We start from the raw sequence: 21,108 nt of genomic DNA, 5'->3' as shown, positions 1-21,108 counted from the left end.
AGCGGTCCTCCACCATGCTATCTTTCCATGCAGGCGATTGCTGAAGGCGTACAGTCGTCCACCATGGCAATCTCGCCACTGAAACAGCACCTACCCCAGAAATCCTCTATCAGCATTTTGTTGGATCTTTGGCTTTTACACATTACGTATACCTGTTATGTGTATGTGCAGTGGGTGTATAATGTGTGCAAGGCAGCAGACACGTAATGTTTGCAATCATTTGCAATCCCCATGCACTCTGGGGACTGAGCCCATGGGAAAATCTGGCCTTTAAGGTGCTGTCCCCACAACTACCCCCTGCATTTTGGGGGCACAGCCACGGCCTCTCACCCCCTGCTTCCCCCCCCGCCCCGAGGGCCGTCTCCCACCTCCGTTATCCACCCGTGCGGGGGAAGGGCCCCGGCGGGGGGCTCCGCCACACCGCTAGGCCCAGCCCGGCCCAGCCAGGCCTAACGGCGCCGGAGCGGGGCCGCGCCGCGCTCCCGGCCCAGGCCGCAGGGGGCGGTCCGGGCCCTGCGCCTCTCGTCCGGGCGCAGGCGCCACCGTGAGCCCGCTGCGGAGGGCTGCCCGCCCGGGGACGGCGGCTCCATGCGCTGCCAGGTAGGTGTAGCCTGCCGGCGCCCCGGGGGAGCGGGCCCCAGCTAAAGGCGAGGCGGGTGCCGGGGAGGGCGGCGGGGCTCCCTCAGCCCCTCGCCTCGGCGGGCAGAGGCGCCGGGCGGTCGAGGCCTGGACGTCGGGAAGGGGACATGGATCCGCGCTGACTTACCGGCCCCCCCGCCCTCCTCCCTTGCTCTCCTGACAGCCGGGGCAGGAGGAACGCGACACAGCTTATCGTCATTAAAAAAAGCCGGGGAGAGCTTTTCCTCAGGCTGGTTTGGCTTCGGTTGTTCGCTTTGGTATTTTCGGAGAAGTTAACGTGCAGTAGCGGTTTTTCTTTTCAGTAGGCCCCGCTCCCCTGACGGGCGTTTGTTCCCCGAGCAGGTCTCGGTGCTGTATTTCGCCAGGAGCGCGGAGCTGGCGGGGCTGCGCTGCGAGAGCCTCTCGGTGCCGCGGCGGATCACCGCCCTGCAGCTCTGGGAGGAGATCGTCAGGGTTCACCCAAGGTAGGCGGGGGTGAGGCGCTGAGGTGCACGAAGTTTAACGTGCTTGGGGGTGTTTTGGTAAATGCACGTTTAGAGTTGAGCGGGGACACGTATCAGTGCTTTGATGCTATAAAAACAGTGACATTACCTGGTTCTTGTGACCTGCAGCAAGTGTTTTGTCCAGTTGGAAATGCTGTAGCTTTATGGATGTAGGAAAAACTAGAAATGTACCCGAAAGTTGAGCCCGAGGGGTGCTTTAAGACACGTGGCCCACTGTCCAGGAGGGCCACGGTGCGGTAACTCCGCTGCAGGTGAAAACTGAGCTGTGTTACTAACCTGTGGAGAAGGTGAGATGTCTCAAGGAGGGATCAAGCACAGCCAGGGCAATCAATAAGAAATTCATGATAATGTGCAGGTGTTTTTGATCACTTATCTTTAACTGTACTAATGCTAGCCGTTGGTCTGAGCATGTGGCACGCTCTGGAAGGCACATCGGGAAGGGAACTGAAGCCCTGGCACAGGCTTCCAGCCATTCAGCCCTGACATAGGAAACGGGCTCAGCCACTTTCAACCTCCTCTGCTCTGAAAACAGAAAAACACTGTCAGTTGCATTTCATAGGGAGTCTGGTCCTGAGAGAGCGCTAGGTGTGTGCCGAAAGGGCGCCTGCAGCGCTGGTGCTCTTTGGGGGTGTCAGCAGAAATCCCTGCTCAGGTTAAGGCTGAGGGAAGGCGCTCAGTCCTGTCAGGAATGAGTCGGATAGACAAAGGTGCAGCACCATTTTGGAGAGGGGAGTAAAAAAAAAAAAGTAAGGTGTAACAGACTTGAGGTCTTCAGGATTTAGTGCTGAATGGACTGGAATTCCTGTAACTTTGGACTTAGGTGTCGAAGCCTTCCTTTAGGCACCACCCTTCTTTATTAGATCTACTCTCAAAGGCTATGAAAAAAATTAACTATTTAGCAATGGCATCTGCTTCCAAATGAGATCTAACCAAGTGTTAGACCAGGGGCTTTTTCCTCACAGAGAATTGAGACTAAGAGTGTTTCGGGGGAGGAGGCAGTAGGGAATGAGTGTATTTTACTTTGCAGCCTAATACTCGGTGTCAGAAGCAGCAGCAGCACCTTTGGTGGGTTTGCCATAATTGGTCAACTTTGTCCTTTTATGAATGCTGACGTGGGGCAGTGCATTTTGCATGTGCCGTTGCTTCACAGTGGTCTTGGAAAATGCTTCTGCTCCTAGCTTTTCTGGAAAAACTCAACATAATTGTAGGGCATTGACCACAGACACACATTGCTAATGCATATTCAAACTGCAGCTTGAGCGTACTTGACCGTGCTCTTCTGTTCCACCCATTTTTTCCAATGAATTAACTTGCAAGTGACATTAATTAGAGCCCACCCTTCTAATGGGCACTTCAGTTCCATAGTTGTGCTCAGTTCCTCAGTGGCTTGCTTTACTGTCATACAGTCCTTCCCTTCAGTCTGCCCTCTGAGTCAGCGCTACTGTGTTTTGCTCAGCCTTTGCCTTGCCTACTTTTGTCTATCTGGCTGGTAGGAAATAAGATGATTTTTACTTGTACCCTTTCGGCATGCCTACTTGTTTCTAGGCAATACAGCTCTCCACTGTCTGTGCCAGATTTTTAGTCTCAAACAATAACAGTTATCATGCCTGCACCTTGTGAAGTAAATTGTTGGCATTCTTTTTCTGGTGTCTTACTGGTGTTGCCCGCATATTCACTGTGTGATTGCACTTAGTCATGAAAGTGACTCCCTGCCTTATGGTATACAGAGCTGTGGACTCTCACAGAAATACCTCACAGATGTGAAACCAAAAAATCTATAGAAGATCTGCCAGAAAATGCACCATATCTGCCCTCTTAGTTCTGTTGCCACTCCTTATCAATAGCAAATTTCAGACCTTTAAGTACAAAAGACCCAAAGCCTCTGAAACTCTTGAGGTTACATGACAAGAGCTGAAACTCTGAGGTTATACAACAAGAGCAACTCTTTGGCCACTGAATCTTCATGAGATCTCATGAACAGCATCCCATAATGCTTCTTGCTGTATAAGAAAATTGCTTTAGTCCAGCCAGACTGAATCAGGGGAACATTTCTGTCTAACCCCAAATTGGATGGTTGCTACCTCTTGAGTTACCTGCCTCTTTGTTAGAAGCTGCTGAAGTGGGTCTGGTATACATTGGTTTGTTCTGATGTAGGCCTATGACAAATCCAATTCTTGACTTCTGAAAATTATACTGAGTTGGTTTCTCCTTGGCCACCACAAGAAAATCCAAGAGTAGAAGGTGTGTGTTTGTTGTATTTTTGAAAGTGTATTGAAAACAGAGTTGAGTAAGTCTGTGGTATCTACAAAGTCTAGACTGTGCACCAGTTTGTTGTAAAATGAAATCTCATGGTTAAATGCAAACACTCTATTTAGAAACCTATTTGTGCTCCTGCCAATCCCCCTCAGGCTTGCTGTCATCCGGGATCAAGTGGTTTTTGCTGTTCGGCAGGAGTACGTGCTTCTTGGAGATCAGCTCCTGGACCTGCAGCCCGGAGACGAAGTTGCCATCATCCCACCAATTAGTGGAGGCTGAATCTGCCCAGGTTCTGTTAGGTAGGTATCACTTCTTGCTTAGTTTCCTATGGAGTGTCATCCTGTGCTAACATATCTCATGGATTCTGTATAATGTTCCAATAACCTTTTTTTGTTTAGGTCCAGAGATGTGATTGCAATTCTCTCCCTCCACCCCAGTACTCTTTTGAGAGAGCATAACTTGCGTTTCCCGCTGGAGAGAACCATTGTGCTGACCAGAAACTATAAGCTGGTGCACCAATAAATGGTTAATGCATATGCAGTAAATGGAAGAAAATTGTCAGAGAGGTCAGGCATTGTTTTGAATTTGGGGTTTAGGTCTTGTTATTCTTTGGTAGTTGTTTCTGGCTGCCAGTAGATACCCAGCTTGCCTAAATAAGATAATAATGAAAAACTTGCCACTTTTTAACAGAAAAGATGATACAGAAAAAGAACTGACTGCTGCTTAAAAAAAACCTTTTTTATGTTTGTTTGTTGCTGTCAAAGGAACGGTTGTTCTTAGAATAGCTTTATTTCTTAGCATGCTTTCAGGTGCCAGTCCATGTATTCACTGCAGCTTCTTCCATTGCTGCTGCTCAAAATACTTCTTTTCCTCCTCATTCTTAGATGAATCGAGGACTGGTTTCTTTTCAGAGAAATTGGAAGTATCTCCTGTGTCACTGAAACAGACCGACAGTATGAGGTCCTGAATGTCCTGGAGAGCATATCAGACTTTAGGGTCAGAACTCTAACCCGTGTTTATCAGATATCTCTGTTTTAAACTGTGTTTGATTTCAGGATAAGATAGGGAGGAGGGGCTGACAATTGTACCACAGATTTACTAGCACAGTGGTCCATGCTGGTTGATTGTACTGTTAAACTGGGGTCTCAGACTACTTCTAGTTTCGTCCTACTGGACCAGACTTTCCTACCAGGAAGGAACCTGTATGCATTGAAAAACCAGGTCATTGCTTGATACTTGAATTGGGGTCTCATACTACCTCTAGTTTCGTCCTACTAGACCAGACTTTCCTACCAGGAAGGAATTTGTATGCATTAAAAACCAGGTCATTGCTTGATATTTGCAGTTAATACTCTCTCAGCAAGTCTGCTGAGAAGTGAATTTGTCATGGAGACTGGTTTCTTGGGGTGAGGAAGTAGGTGGTGCACGTTTTCTGCATAAATCGGGTCATCAGCACTGCATAAAAAGCAGTTGGCCAATGCTAGTATCGCCAACACCAACAACAGAGTTTGTTTGGTTTCAGCTTTTCTAGTGAGCTATGGATGAAAGCGAAGATGTGCCAAAAGATTTTATCAAGCTCAAGTCTGAAAAGCTCTCTGTAGATGAAGTGTCAGAGCTGGTCATTTCACCATACTGTGGGGCAGTGTCTCTGTTTGTTGGTGAGTTTAATATTTCTGAGCTGGATCTCTGAGTGTGTTAATAGTCTAGTGAATGGAACCTAGATTGTCCACACCCCAGACTTGTGCTTCTCAAATAAATTCCTGGACTGCACCCAGGATGTTTAGAAAACACATTCTGAATTATTTAGAACAAGACCATGGCAGCTCTTAAACAGTTGCACTGGGACAAAGTGGTGAGAAGCTTCCCTGCTGGTGTGGCTATCCTAGGGCTGAACAGAACAGCAGCTCTGGAGTACAGGACTGCTTGGGAGCTATTCTCCCATCCCCTTGGACACAGCTTGTCCAAGGTGGGAAGTGGAATGTTGTGGCTGTGCAAACTGCAGGTCCACACCTGCATGAAAGCTCCTGCAACTCAGGTCTTGGTTGAAAGTAAAGTATTATTTTACCCATGGGCTGGTGAAGGTCAAGGCTGATAGCTCTGTCCTGTTGCTTAATGTACATGGTACAGATCTTGAAACCCCTTTGTGCTTAAACCTTAGTGCTACTGGGCTCCTAAATACTGAGCACTTAAACATTGCCTGGGCAAATGCAATAATAGCACCTTAGCAGTTACCACAGAAGATGTCCCAGCCTTGGGCATTACAGACTGCAGACTTGTATAATGTGTAAACTAAATTCTTGCTTGTATGTTAGGGGAGGTTGTTTATATTTGCACAGTGCTGACCTTGACCATAGCAAGAGATCGTGGGTTTTACTCAGTATTTATATATAATATATTATTATATAATAAGTATATAATATATATATTATAAATATATGATATATATTTATTTACTCAGTGCTTTTGGTTGATAAATCATTTGTGTTTAGGTACTACAAGAAATAATTTTGAAGGAAAAAAAGTGATTCACTTAGAATATGAAGCATATACTTCAATGGCAGAGACCGAAATAAAGAAAATCTGCAGAGATGTTAGACAGAAATGGCCATCAATCAAACATATTGCAGTGCACCATAGGCTTGGGTATGTATGACCAGATCCTGTCCTTCTGCAAGTGGATTATTAATCCTTGTCTGGTTCATGGCTGTGCTTACATAGGTGCAGGATGTGCAGGAGTCGTTATAAACAGTTATAAACTGTAATGTGGCATAGCTGGCTGCAGGTTCAAGCTCTCACTGCAGAGCTAAGTTTCAGAAAACATCTTTTCAAAAATGTGTGTATTGGTAGTGTTTGCTGGAGTCCACATTTAGCCTGCAGGATCCTTGATGCTGGTGTGATGGTTTGAAAGTGGGGAGAAGGGACTGAGATTTCATTCCAAACAAGGGGAGGCGGTTGGTTTGTTTTGTCTTTTTTTAAAGATGTGAAGTTGGCAGCACTTTCTTTTTTCTGCTCTCTTCCATTGAGGTGCCACAGAATGTTCTTATTGACAGATTTAAGTCAAATTATGCCATAGGGAACCTGAAAGCTTAGACTACGGGGAGGGGAGAGGCATGGTAATTGCCAGCCATGTTTGCCAGAGAACCTCCTGTTGTTCCTTGAGTCTTCGATAAGCGTTTTCTGTTGGGTTCAAAATGTGGAATACTAGTGTCTGACATACTCTTGAGCCTTCACTGTTCATCAGATTTCTCACTGAAGCTAGCAGGACTTGCAGAGTCTGTTGCAAATGCTTGTTTCCTTTCTCTCAGCAGAAGGAACTTAGGAGGCGATCGCAAAGGGTAATATTATCTCTGAGGGGTAGTTTCCTCTATAGTCAATAGAAAGAGTGATTCTCTTGAGGGCAGCTCAAAGCATTTAAGCTTAGATATTTCCTATGAACTGTTTGCTAGAGGAGTCGTACTACAGAGGGAGGGTTGGGAGGCAGCTTTTGGGAATACTGCCCTTGTGAGGAGCAAAACAAAACCTTGTGCTACTTCTGTTAAGTTTGGAAAACAACACACTAAACAGGAAAAACTTCATAATTTGAAATGAGAATTTGTAAAAAATTAAGTTTCATTGCAAAATCTGCATAGTTTGAGGCACTTAATTTCTTCTTTCACAAATTCTTGTGCAAACTTAGATAAGAACTGGCTGTTCCTAACTTGTTATTGTTCATGGTTAAGCCCACTTCCAGTGAGTTTCCTATGCATTGTTGCAAGTTAGCAATTTTCCCCTCTTAATTCCATAGACTTTATTTAAAAAAAAAGAAAGAATGGAAGAAAAAAGCCTATGTCTGGTGGGTTTATTTATTCTAAAGCATGGAATTCTCACATCTGGTACTGATTTTGGTTGTGGTTTTCTTTCTTTAAGAAGTGTATAATCCTTTGGACGTGGCTTGACACTTGCTCAGTATGAATGAGTCAGGAGAGCGTGTGGCCAGAATACTGACGTGACATGGCCACAACTTTTGGGTGCTCTTGATGTTAAGCATTAGCTAAAGCTGTTGTTGTTCCTCTTCTCTCCCTAGTGTGGTTCCAATAACTGAAGCAAGTGTAATTATTGCAGTCTCCTCTCCACACAGAGCAGAATCGCTTGAAGCTGTAATGTACTGCATCAATACCTTAAAAGCATCTGTGCCAATATGGAAAAAGGTATGTTTGGGGACAAATTTGATTTTAGGCCTGTGCCAGAGTCTTAGACCGCTGGGCTAAAGGCTGCTGCTGCTCTTAAGGGAAGTAGCTGAAGCATTACTTGCAGCAGTTGCTCCTGATGGGATGCCAGTGTTTAGCACCACTTTGCTTTAATGCAGCCAGACCCATCTGTGGCAGGTAGGGCACTAGGAAAGCCCTCCCTGCCTGTACCATGCAGCTCCTCTTTCTTTTGATGCCATCCAGGAGTCAAAGTGAAGGAGCCCTAAGCTCTCCTCTTTTGAGTGGCAAAACTCAGTTCTGCACAGGCTTGTGAAAGAACTTCGAGTCAGCTTTGCTTTGGACAGTCTTGCAGTTTGCAAGTAAAAGTGGCATTTCTTGTCTTTCTGTTTTCCCCTGATCCCCGTGGCCTTGAGAAAGCACAAAGCATTAAGCAACAACACACAATGAAGGGACGAGCAGAGGTCCCAAAGCTAGTATGGGCACACAACAATGTGTGGAGAGACCAGCCTGGGTCTAGAAAGAGCCTCATTGCGTAACAAGTGTTGCATGCAAGTCATGAGCCGTTACCTCTGCCTTCTCTCCCAGGCAGAACTTGGCATGTGTTACAGTGATGGTCTCTGCATCACTGCACTTTTCTGACATCTCTTCCAGGAGACTGGAGTTCTGTGGTCTAAGAAAGAATAATCAGGGGCTCAGAGCCCTGCTGAATTTGCTGCTTGGGCCTGGGCTGCTGCTGGGTAGTCCAGTCTGTCCTGAAGATCTAATACTTACTGTATTTTGTATATTGTTGTCATTTTTAGTTTTTTAATATTGACATTTTGTATAAACTTAAATACTCTCCTAAAAATGATGGTACAGTAGGTTAACATGGCAACATGTAAAAGGGAGTTTCAGACACGAGTGCTGTGTACTCTACAGCTTTTACATCATTTCTTCTAGATCTCTTTCTTGAATTGACTTCAGTATAGATGGGCCCTTGTAAATTTAATGGGGCTCAGCCTGAGGTTCAGCATCTTCCCACATGTAAGTCAGTATGTTCTAAGGGTGGTGCCCTCTTTTCTGTTTGCCCGACAAGTGCTATGTAGTCCTGTTGTGATCAGTAAATAATAGCAGGATGGCTGCTGAGTTGTTTGGCCTGGCTTGTGGCTGTATGTAGCAGACTCCCACAATATTTCCCGTTCTTTGTTTATATTTGCAGGAGATTTATGAGGATGAATATTCTTGGAAAGAAAACAAGGAATGCTTTTGGGCAAATTCAGAAAAATAACTGTACTCTTTTAAAAATAAACTGTTACTGTTCCTAATGAGCATACTGGTTTAGCTTTGAGTTGTTTTTACAGAGAATCTGTATGTTTTTAAGCAGTTGTAATAGAAATTTCAATCTGAATAATTTAATTAGGACTGAATGAAATGAATGAGCAATAATTAGGGTTTTTAAGTGTTCTTGACTCTCCTTTGAAATCATCTCTGTGCATTTTAACATGGAGTCAGTTTTTAAAACAACCTTCCCTAAAATTCTTGGTTGCATGGTGTTTAGTCCTCTGTGATATATACTGCTTTAATCCCTGTACATTGGTAGTCTGTGTTCAGTGTCTGTATGGGAGGTTACAACAGGACAATTGAATTTTTTTAATCTTAAAAAAAGTCCTCAGTAGTTTAATTTTATATGACTGTAGAATCAGTTTGCAAACTCTATGCTATTTTGACGTTATTGTAACATGAAAGCTACTTGAAGTAGATAAAACATTTTGGTACAGACAGAGAAGAAAATACAAACTATACCTCAGAGTTACTAACTTCTTAGTAGTGGTTATGTTCCAGTAGCTCTGTCTCACAGAAACATTTTTACTGTGCAGCTGATACTACAAGTCCATTGCATTAAAAAAATATGGACAGACCTTGATTCAAAGTTAGATCTCTACCAGCAACGGACTTGCATTAGCAGTAACACGCAAACCTGTAACTACTTAATGCAAACCTGTAACTACTTAATGATGTCTAGACATGATTAATGTTGAAGGAGCTTCTTTGACTGTGTTATTGTATGGTGCTGCAGGAAAAAAAGCCAGCTATTAATACAAATAGACAAGTATAAGTTTAATTAGTTTTAGTAGTTTGACTTTAGACATGTTAGGATTCAAAGTCATTGAAATGGGTTAGTTTTTCATAGGAAAGTGAGTCTATTGAACTTTTTGCAGTTTATATATGCATTTATATTCACATTTATGATTTTAATACAGTTTTTCTCTTCTTACTGTTTTGAAACCTAGTGAAAAGAGAAAAAGACTGACATAGTATGCCTGTGCTTCCACTGGAAACAATGGGCTGCTCATCTGAGTAAGATAATTTTATTTATAGTATTGTACTGTGGCGTGATAGTGTTTAGATGCTACGAGTCCGAAGTCCCATTGTGTGCGGCATTTTTACTAATGCTGAGAGGCAGTTTTTTCTAGTCATCATTATCAATGTAGAGAAGATAGATAAAAAAGAAGGGAAATGAGGTAAAAAGAAGTAAAATGATTTGCTCAAGTTTATACATCATCACATCACAAAACACTTAAGCCTCAGCTATACAATCCATTTCATTGTGTCTGCAGCAAAAATCTACAAACAGCTGCTAGCTGCACAAAATAAAATGAGAAAAATGGGTGATGATCTTTTTTCCCCCAATGATTTCAAACAGTTTTAATACTTTAGTGATGGTTACTGTACCTGGATTAAGTAAACCCCAATGAAACACATCTTCAGCCAGAAGCATGGTTCAGCTGTGCTTGTTAACTTACTGAAGCACTTTTCCTCAGTGGAAGTGAGCAAGTCCTTCAGCTGAGCAAGTTCAAGGTTGAATTTTCCTTTGCTTTGGAGGTTAGAGAGAAGCCCTCTGCTATTTGAATGTCATTTTTACCAGGAATTATACAGAATCCTCAGTACGGATCACATCCTCTGTCAAATAATTATTTTTGTTTTTAGAAAAGAAAGACATACACAAACTTTCCCATTTTTGGTGTTCATTTTTCCACATTCATGTTTGCTGTTACCATGCAACTAATTAGTGTATTAATTTCACAAAAAATAAATGGCTAGCTTGCCTTGTAGTGGATCGTTTATGAATGAAATAAAACCTATGCAGTGCTTGCATACTGGTGCTGTGCTCTGATACAGAAAAATAGTGGTATTTAGAACAGTTAAATTGTACTTGGGGCCCTATGATCCGGGGCAATTCCTGTTGCTGTAGTGCTTCTCTAGTGCTGCAGTCTCCTGGAGGATTTCTCCAGGGTGACCTTAAGTGCACCTTCCCCCTCAGCAATGCAGCTGGGAAGGAGGGTGCAGAAAAGAAGAGAAAGAAGAATTGTGTACTTCCCCACAGTGACCGGGAACAATGAATGGAAGAGATGTTGTACTGAGTCACAGCTCAGTGTTACAATGTGTGTACGCTGCCATGGTCAAAACAATGAAATGTCATTTTGTGTCCCTAGCTGTGCATGAGGCAAGTACTGCTTTGTTCTGGAACAATGATGCATCAGTCTTGTGTAACTTTTGAGTTCTTCAGCTGGCATCTAAAAGCGAAATGGAAATACCCCTAGGAGGGATGATGTACCTAATTAGAGGTAAAATGTATCTCACCGAAATTTAAGTCCATACTCTGACCTCGATGTTCCAGCTCCCTCTGTAGGGCTACCCTCTCTGTTTAGGGTAATATTATTGTAAGAGGGCAAATTACTCGTAAGATGTCTGCCTAAAGCTATGTCTGGAGCGACCCAGAAGTGCTTCCAAATTTCCAGGCCAGGGGATGAATCCCCTCAGGCAAAGATGTGGCTGCACATGTCCTGGTTTCCACACATGCAGAACTAGACTGCTGGATGAAGGCTACCTTGTGTTCTGGTGAGGTCTGTGAGTGGGATGACTGGCAGCTGCAGATCAATATATAATGCAGTCTTAGCTTCCTGGGGTGAGTCCAGCTGTTTCTCTGCCTTGGCTATAGGGGAGGGTAATCCCACCCCTCCGTGGCTCTTCCAGCTGTCTGTCCCAGCGTGCTGCGGAAGTGGTGGCTCCAGGTGCAGACAGCTGTTCCCAGGAAGAGACGCTGCAGACGAGAGGGTCAATGTGCGATTCCTGTAGACATCTGCCAGATGAGGGGTGTTTGTGGAAGGGAAGCGCATGTCTTCAGAGCGAGAAGTTATCCTTCTGAAAAGATGTGTGGGTCTTGGCTGGCAACGTTTGAAGACACTGATCCATCCCTTTGTCTGGCAGAACGTCCATATACTAGCATTGCTTGATTTGAAGAGTTTCCTTTCCTGATTTTGATCTTTCCTTCTGCTCCATCCTCAAGAGGAGCTCAGGCTGATGCGCACTATGCAAACAGTAACTGATGGATTGTCATGAAATAAACGGGGGAGGGGGAACGGGACTCTGTCGTAAGGAGCCTACCCAGGAGATGGCAGCCGAGAGACGGCTGTGTGGGAGGAGCGGCTCCCACCCTGCCCAGGTGCTGGCTCTGCTGCGAGGCAGAGGCGCTCGCTTCGGCTGTCACTTATTAAACCGCCACTGTCGCACTCAGGAATGAAGCCTTTCCGTTGCTCAACTACTAGATTTTTGGCTTTTCTCTCAGCTTGCTTTTCCCATAGCTGTTCAAGGAATTTGTAGTTTTATAGACTAACGCATTCATTTTCTCCATCAAAAACATTACAAGGAAAAATACTGCCAAAATTAATTATTAACAAAGTGAAGTTGTCTGTGAAAGCAGACAGTGCTACCCCTTGCCCCCCCAAAAGCTCTAAAAACTCAGTCTTGAGCTCTTCCATTTTAAGAGAAAGAGGCAAATACATTTTAAAAACTGCTAGCACACCAAAGCCTGTGATTGCATATTAATAATTGATCATAAATGAGGGCAGAAAGGTTGACTTAAAAGATAGGACACAACATTTCTGAGGCTGTGAAAATTATGTACACTTCATTAACTTTAAAGGCAATAAAAAGTTCAGGCAATTAGCTATAGATTTTGAGATGCATTTTCATACCTTCATTTTCTTTACTCTTCAATTTGCAAGCTTTTGTTGTACCTCCGTTTTGGATGTAAAGGGTAATACACAGAAGTCAGTATATAAGGAATCTGGCTTTCAATTCTGCAGAATACTGAGACTTGGTGAAAGATGGAGTTTTGTGCTTTAAGATTAGGGTGATCTGGTTCTGTATTATGGAAGTGTCAAAAGTTGTTAGCCTGAATGTTTATGTACCACCGTTAAAAGTACAGAGGAGTTGAAAGTGGAAAAAAAAAAGGAAGCTCTGTGAAAGTGGCTAGTTTTCAGGTGGTAGTTACTGCCATGACTGTCTTCCTATTGTCTTACTATTCACAGCCAAGTTCCTCCCTCTCTTCCTTTTCCACCGTGCTCCTGCTGAAATACTGCATTTGGCTTTTCCAGCTCATGGTGGCAAGTAGCCAGAGTTGGTGTCAGGACATGCTACTGCTGACCAATTCTGTACATAGTATACAGTGCAGGGCATGAGACTGGCAGAATACGGTGTAATTTAAGATGCCAGTAGTGATTACCCCATGTTTATAGGAAGGCCTGACCATGGTAAGGTTTTAACACCAACTATTCAACCAGAGCTATTCAAATACAGATATTTTGCACTAATGTGAACTGACTTACACTACAATGTAGCTTTGCAGTAGTGTTATGACTATAACCTACAAGACTTCAAGTGCAGCTTCTTTGTATACCTGGCAGATTTATCCCCTTTGGGTTTTCACTGTGTGCTACTGGAACAAAGACATATTTAGCCCCATTTCATGTAGTGATTTTTCAGTAGCATTTCTTCTGTTTAGGATGCTGTTTAAAAATAAATGAGTCTGTGTTCAGCAGTATTCTTCTTTTTATTGTAGTAACACTGTTAGGTGCCCACTGTAGGCACCACAGTGATACAGTCCCTGCTCCTACAGAGCTTACATGCTAGCTTTCAGAAGTCATTTGATTATAAACTCTTTTGTACATCCCAAATCTATACATAGGCTCATATGAAACTAACTCTGATTTTGGACTTGATTCTAGTACTTCAAGAAGTCAGCAGCTAGATTTCAAGACCAGAATCAGATATAACTTGAGTTTGCTGAAGGTATTCCTGACTTTACTGGCTGCAAGCACAAACAGAAGCACATGCTGAAGCTCAGCATTTCAGAATATTTCATCTATAATGTGCTGTTTTAAAAAAGTAAAACTAAAAAAACAAACCAACCCCTCACACATAATACAAAATATACATAATATTTCCAGCATTATTTGCGGCTGTGCCAACATAAAAGTGCAATAAACTCACCCATTACAAAAACTAAATTAGCCATTTAAGTATTAAGTGTAAAAGAAAAATAAACTAGTAACTTGAAGTGGTTAGGATACAAAAACCTTACCCATTGCTATGCCTTCCCTTTATTTTGGGAAAAAGTATTATGTGCAGGCTAGGGGGAAAATCCTGCTGTCTGGGACAAAACCCAGTGAAGACTACTAAATTGAGTCATTGCTACCTGATTGATAAACTGTTAAATCCCCAAAGAAGTTGGATGTCAGATATTGACCTGTACCTCCCACCAAAGATGGAAGAAGGAAATCTGGCTGAATGCCTAAATTTCCCTTGCAAGCAGCACCAGAAATGAAAGATGCTGCCATCTGCTGCATTGTGCAATTCCCCCTTCTGGCCTGGAGTGCATGACCCTGGTTATGTAGGAGCTTCCCACACATATGGGTGTAGGGTTTTGTTTTCTTCCTCACAAGTTTATACAAGAACTGAGGCAGACAAATTTTTATCTTTACTTTCAGAGCATTTGCCCTCAGGGTTTGTAATTACAGGTCAGGAGCTTATTCTTTAGCTTTATGCAATTGGTACTTTTTAGATAATTGTTTTGGTCACAAATTCAGCTGATGGCAACAGTCTTGTTTGACAATCGAGATCAGAATCTGGATTGTTTTTCAGAACGTTAAAAAAAAATCCTACCGCAAAACATAACATTTCATAGATAGAAAATAAATCCAAAACACACATAAAACTACACTGAGCACAACCCAGCTGTCACTGCAAGTGAAGCTATTTGCCAAAGACATGGTTGGCTCCTGACTGATCACTGATTAAAAAAGACTGAGTAAAACTTTCAAACATGCTCAAGCCTAGTTTTTGAAGAGTCCCTCAGAAAATAATCCGAAAGGTGCCTGAGCATAATTACAGTCCAGCTGTGGGGGAAAGAAAACATGACTTCGGATTCTGAATCAGGCACATTTAAATGTTTTGCTCTTCAAGTAAATCACCTCAAACTGGAAACAATCTCACTTGCATGGCAGCGTACATAAGGACAACACACACATCTTCTTTCACAATTGATTATAAACATAACTGCCAGCCATGAGAGAGAAAGGCAGCCAAAAGGCCAGTTCCCCTGACTGTTTACAGTCGTACAGCATGGGCCTTTTCAAGACTGAGCTTTCATTAAAACCAGGCAGCATAACGGCATGTGATAAACTTGAGGTGTGCAACCAACACAAAGTCACCCAAGTGTTGTGCTCAGAGCTCCTTCCAGAGCACTACAGTACTTTACTGTATAAAACATAAGTTAACTTCATCAAGACATGGACGTGTGGGACCAAATAAAATGTGACAGGTAAGGAGGTCATACTCAACTTTGGTCTCCTGGAGGGCACTGAGAGGCTAAAGAAACAAGTGCAGTAAACAATTTACAGAGCTTAGATCTTCACTATCCTCTGCCCTAACATGCATACTTCCTCCATTATTATCCCCTTTAGTTCACTTCATGCTCTTGGTCTTGCAAAATCTGTCAGTACAGAATTAAAGGCAAGATCTTGACTGTCTTCCCTTTTTACATCAAAAGCCAAACTGATATCAGAGGCACTGCAAGCATAAAGCCAGTGTAACAGTAGTGGTAGTGCTTCTCAAGATGAAATCTGAAAACCAATCATAACATTGCAGAGAACATGCTGTGATTACGAAATTCGTATTTTCTTCTTGGAGAGAAAGTATGCAGAAGGCAGTTATACATACCATTTGGCAATATTTCCCTAAAACAATGTACTTCAGTAATTTAGTTGTGACCTTAGTGCAAGGAATACAGTGAACTTTTGGAACAGTTTGCTCATCCAGTTGTCCTGTAGCACCCAGACATCTTCATACGCAATTCCCACTTTATAGATTAGTTAAGACAAAGGTTTGCTGGTGTGAATTCTTTCTCTAAAACAATAAGGATGGAGCTAGTCAATGAAAAAATGAGTTTTCTTCTCCCAGTCTGGAAGCAGTATTCACCACACATTCATCATCAACTTAATAGAAAACGTCCTTTACACATATGGTACTTGTCAACTGAATTACGAACTGATGCTGTTCCACAATAATCTGAAATAAATTGCTCTGTTTCACTCTGCAGTGGATCAGGAGAAGGGTTGCTGGCACAATATGTTACTGTAAACTCCGGACCTGCCAGTTCTAAGGGCTAAGTTTGTTTGAAAGGCAAAAATTTATATGAAAAGGCACTATAAATCATTTTTGAAAAAACCAAACTGTCCTGCAGTTACTCTTATAATAGAGTAAAATCTGTAAAATATTTTCATCTATAAAAAGACACTTTCATTAAAACTGTGTAAATGTTACTAAGCTTTAAGGCACTCCAGCTGAAGAACCAACTGGATCACAATTACTGTTGGTGGCTCAGATCTCCTCTCTTTATCCACATAACTCATCATCTTCAGTCTTTGTCCTTTGTGAGTTCTGTAATTTCATCGACATCTTCTATATCCTGTGTCATTTTCTCATACTGTCTCTTGAAGAAGCCAAGCTGTGAGAAGTATTAAAATAACACGACATCGCAGTGAGCCATTGATAGTTAAATTTCTCAGCTAAGCTAAATAGTGTGGTGGTAGAAATGCACATATGTGCATGCACACACATACAGTGATTTGTAGATAATGCCTAACTCTAAAATGAAAGGAGCTGGGCCTTAAACTCCTGCCTGGTGCAGCTGAATGCCAAAACAGCAGTGCTGAGCAACCAGCTGTCTCCCTGCCAAGATACAGGCATCTCCATGCTGCCTTGCTGTGCCAAGGAGCCCTTCCAGCACCAGTGCCCTGGCACAGAGAAAAAAAACTTTTCTCTTGCCTTAGTCTAGGCTTCCTTTGTAAATGACTTTTTGCCCTCACCCTTCTCTGTTCTTTTTTTGTCTGTTCAGTTTATATTCTCTCCCTCCTTGCTTCTAATCCCCAGCCTTGTCACTGGCTTCAGAGCCCCATTGGTGAGTTATGGAAGGAGGCAGGCAGTGTCAAAAGGAAAACAATAAATGCCACAGCCCCTGTTTTGAACCATTGGAAACTCATCATCTTCACGTTGCCAGTTTCTATGGGGACTTGTTTCAGAATTTTGATTTTTAAAGCCCTTCTAAATCCCATCAAGGGTGCAATACCAATGCACTATTATTCATACCACCAAACTGCATGTGCGGTTTTGTTCAGCAGCACAGAAGAGAGATGCCAAAGAAAACAGCCCAAATGTATTTATCCCTTTCTGCTTTTCTTTTTAAAAATAAAAGCACCTACTTACTTTCCACAAAACAGCAACCAATACTAACAGCAAGAGGAGTCCAGCCAATATACTGCCAATCACAACACCAACTGGTATCTCAGCTTTCTCATCCGGCTTCATTATTGTAACTGGGATCTGAAAGCAGAGAGATTGTGCATTAGGGGTTACTGTTAACTGCATATCAAGGAGGATTTGTAAACCAAATGCTTCACTAATCAAGAATAGTGGGACTGCACATATTCCATGGTCAATGACTGGAACACACCAGGCAATTACAGCCCTTTCACTGCTGTCCACAGGTACCTGGTTGCACCACCACAGCACATGGCAGCGCCAGTTAAGGATTAGGGGCCCTCATCACTCTTGGCCATACACAACAGGCAGAGAAGCAATCTCTTCCTGCCAGCCTTATACCTCTCCAGTAACAGGAGGTCTTTCAGAGTTGTTCCCATAGTACACGGACACACAGTAGGTAAACCAGACATGCTTACATGCAGGTGGGGAATAGCCTGGTGTAGAGCCCCATCTGCTCAAAACAGACTTCTGCTGCATCAGCTGGAGAAGAACTACTTCCAACCGAGCGTTGTCAGAGCCTGTTATCTGTGGTGGGCAGCTGTAGGAGGCAATACTAATCATGGAGGCCAGACACCATCATGCACTCACTGCATCTGGTTAAATTTCTCCCCTCCTGCTAGATGATTACCTCTGTCTCCTTTGCCTGCTATTTCTACCTTCTGGGAAACCACTAACAACTTGTCTCATGTTAATCTGTGTTCTCCTGAGTCAACTGCATGAATTTCCTGTAAGATGTATGGGTCAAACAGGAGTGTTTCTAGCATACCTATGTTTCCTGAACTACAAGCAATACCGGAGAGCTCCCAGAACAGCATACGGTGTCTGGAAGTTAGTATTGAGGTGATACCATATCTAGTTGGATTGGGTATGGCCAACTATATAGTTACATATAACAGTTGCTCAGGGAGACACTGTGGTAATGTTTATGAACTGTCAAATCTTTGGATTTAATCTTGGAACGATATGCATTTAGCATGAAGGTTTTTTTCCTTCCTGAAACATGATAAAAGAAGTCACATTGGTTTACTTTCTCAGAGTTGCTTGCTCAGTGCATTTGTCTGGTGTAATTTAATCTTAAGCTTTCTGGGAAACTTGCAGTGGACTGACATCTCAGTGATTTAAGTAATTTCTGCTGGAAGGCTCCAATGTTGTGCTAGGTGTGGCTATGTGTATTCATTTCACTGAGACAGGATGGCTTTGTGTATTTTCTAACTGAATGGCCATAATGATGATTATAGCAGGTTAACGTTCTGTCCTCCAGCTGGCAGTCCTTTCCAACTTGGAAAAAATCTGAAAGCTTTTACGCAAAGATACCTAAGCAGCTTCCCCACATAGCATCACAAGGCAATATTAATTCATTTGGCTACACAGCAACCCAGCTCATCCAAACTAAGGACCTCATCTCATATGTATGTGCAGTTTGCCTAGTAATGCTTTCTCCATTAGATTAACAGTGAAGTGGCACTTCACTGTTTGTGGTGGTTGGAGAGGTGAATCGATGCCTAAGAACAAATATCTTCTCTGAAGTCAAACTGTGGTCAGTAAGACACCACGGCAGGGATTCACCTCATCTAGTGTTATATCTACAATATAGTTCCTTGGCTTCCAATGGAGAAGGATAGGCTCTTTTAGGGCCTAATTCACCCTACTTATTTTCAGGATCATCTTTAAGATGAGATGAATTGCATCTCAGAGATACCTATTCTTTCTACGGATTAGGGTTTATAGAAGAGCTAACTCTGATGTGGATGACTAATGTAGATATTAAGTTGGATGAATCCTACTACCCTTGTCTAAAATAACAGGGTAAGTAGGGAAATAAACTCAGATTGCTTCTGCACTGTCCTATTCCCAAGGAAGTGTGAAGGGCAAAGACTGGGTATCACTGCTGGCCTGCCGAGAAGTACATGCAGTGCTGGGTACTGACTCCATCACTGAAGTGTCAAAGCAAACTGTCTGCCCTAGGGAAAGCGTACCTCCACTGGCTGGCACATTTTCCAAGACTTCTCACAGGGCAAGAAGCTGTCGAGTAAGGATCAGGCTGTAAGCCTCACTAAAAGCCACTGTGTTTCTTAGGAGCCCTGTGGATAAGTTTCAGGGTCTGTTCAGCCACTGCCTCAGACATGTAAAAGTCCCAGCTGCAGATGTTTCAATGGCTGGCTGAGGAATTACTTTTTATTTGTCAACTGACTTAATCAACAGTCATTTGAATAATTAAATGCTGGTTCTCCTGAAATCACCAAGACAACTGCTGGTAATATAAATTTGGCAGTGTTGTGCTCCAACTGTGGAAAAATACCTAATAATACGTGGTTTATGAGCTACCTAAAAAGCCTGTGCAATTAATTGGAATATTTGCATTGTGTATTAATGAGTTTCATCTCCCATCAGAAATAATACCGTGCCACAAAGTTGAGGTACTCAGCACACTTCAAATATAGGCATGTAATTTTTCTGCAAAAATGTGGCATTATTTCCAGAATTACACATATATTCCCTTTGCTTCTTCAGGCACTGGGGGCTTCCCTGAATACAAATGGGTCTATTTAGAGGTTCTTCACAAGAAATGGAGTGATCCATGAGAAAACAATGACAAAAAATAGTACGGAATTATGGTCTTATTTGCACATTGAGATAGATCAATCAATAACCACCTTTGTATGTATTTCACTGAATTTTCCATTGCCTGTGAATGGACTATGCTACACATTCTCACAGATATTTGACTCCCATACTAACTTGAATTTTGGTCTTCAATGGCCTTCGCTATTTTTATGGATAAAACAGGCTGGTTAATCATGTAAAAATAAATCTAAACTTAGTATTGCAAATGGAAGAGTGTTCCTCTCTAGATCGGCCAAGAGAACAAGGTATCTTTTATTACAACAGCACCACAGCACTAATGTATTCTTCAAATGTTGTTTATGTTTGTATATAGCAGATGGAAACCTTGGGAGAAGGATTCTACACTAATAAAGCAGTGGTTTGGAGACTTTTCTTGAGATTAGCCGTGTCCATATTGTCCATATGACAGCCATTCCAAATGCAAAAAATACTGCACATTCTTTTAAAAATGAGATTAAGTATATTTGCTGTAGACCTGTGCCAAACATCTGTCTACAAACATCAAACCAAATACACTTACAGAAGTAAGACTATAAATCATATCTGTGAAAATGTTTCCCAGAGCTCATTTATCTACAACAATTAATTCCGTTGTAGAAAGAAGTCCAAATTTTGATCTTTTCATGAACAGGATGCTAAATGAATTTCAGAAGTTGCTAACTGAGTTTTGCTGATAGTTCTACAATCTATTTGAGATCTACAGATTTTAACTAAGTCTGGTTTATATAGCAATTGGCTGAAATGAAAACATTTTAGTAACTTAAGGGAGGTTGTATATAGCCAAAAGGATATATTCGTTCAACATAATCATCAGAGTTTGTAATTTGCTATGTACTCCTATAGGACACTGAAAAATAAATATTATCACTTTAATACAGTAAAAGATGGAGAAGTTGAAAAAACATACTTATCTATCACTTACTGTTAGGGTATTCTCTCCAATTATAAATAACTCAGGGTTATGCGTATCAATTTTTGCCTCTGCAGAGAGTTGTAATGTCTGGAAGGTCAACTGAAAGAGAAGATTAAAAAAGACTGTAAAGCTCTATTACAGGGCAAATTGATCAGCACGTAGACATCCTAAAATAATTCTCTTGCTTTGAAATGAAGATGTCAGAACCAGAAAAAAACATCACAGTATGAAGAAAATTAAAGTGATCTTTTTATTTGTCCAAAGCTAATGTGTCTATGAAAGTAATAATGTATCATTAATCCAGACTTAATTTTGCTGTTCTTACTTTTAGCAATGAAATTGG

At 42.2% G+C, this 21,108-nt stretch overlaps 3 protein-coding genes across 8 annotated transcripts in view; 2 read left to right on the top strand and 1 right to left on the bottom strand.

The window, feature by feature from the left end:
• Positions 1 to 389: 389 nt before the first annotated feature.
• On the top strand, positions 390 to 3,689 carry MOCS2 (molybdenum cofactor synthesis 2). Its single transcript, XM_087759807.1, has 3 exons — positions 390 to 600; positions 982 to 1,103; positions 3,551 to 3,689. The coding sequence occupies exons 1-3, from the start codon at positions 589 to 591 to the stop codon at positions 3,675 to 3,677; spliced, it is 261 nt and encodes an 86-aa protein (XP_087615933.1). The 5' UTR covers positions 390 to 588; the 3' UTR covers positions 3,678 to 3,689.
• Positions 3,690 to 4,920: 1,231 nt separating this feature from the next.
• Positions 4,921 to 21,108, top strand: part of LOC104012502 (molybdopterin synthase catalytic subunit) — a 34,597-nt gene continuing 18,409 nt past the window's right edge. For 3 of the 6 annotated variants that reach the window (XM_087759804.1, XM_087759803.1, XM_087759806.1), the window contains exons 1-3: positions 4,921 to 5,056; positions 5,888 to 6,041; positions 7,462 to 7,585. In XM_087759804.1, the coding sequence (XP_087615930.1) occupies positions 4,936 to 5,056; positions 5,888 to 6,041; positions 7,462 to 7,585 (399 nt within the window). In that variant the 5' untranslated portion in view covers positions 4,921 to 4,935. Of the gene's footprint in view, positions 5,057 to 5,887; positions 6,042 to 7,461; positions 7,586 to 8,783; positions 8,893 to 9,855; positions 9,923 to 19,738; positions 20,690 to 21,108 lie in introns of those variants that run through there. The other 3 variants (XR_015705242.1, XM_087759805.1, XM_009464883.2) reach the window with 3 other exon arrangements.
• ITGA2 (integrin subunit alpha 2) overlaps positions 9,857 to 21,108 on the bottom strand; it is a 53,705-nt gene continuing 42,453 nt past the window's right edge. The window contains exons 27-29 of the mRNA XM_009464886.2: positions 20,775 to 20,864; positions 17,171 to 17,287; positions 9,857 to 16,412 (exon numbers count right to left, since the gene is read on the bottom strand). Coding sequence (XP_009463161.2) covers positions 16,323 to 16,412; positions 17,171 to 17,287; positions 20,775 to 20,864 — 297 coding nt within the window. The 3' untranslated portion in view covers positions 9,857 to 16,322. The remainder of the gene's footprint in view (positions 16,413 to 17,170; positions 17,288 to 20,774; positions 20,865 to 21,108) is intronic.

Source organism: Nipponia nippon, unplaced genomic scaffold (assembly GCF_047370975.1).
Source record: "Nipponia nippon isolate SJK-2023a ecotype South Korea unplaced genomic scaffold, ASM4737097v1 scaffold_20, whole genome shotgun sequence".
Classification (NCBI taxonomy): Eukaryota; Metazoa; Chordata; class Aves; order Pelecaniformes; family Threskiornithidae; genus Nipponia; species Nipponia nippon.
Note: the sequence above shows the minus strand (reverse complement) of the source record. Positions and strands in the feature narration are given on the sequence as shown.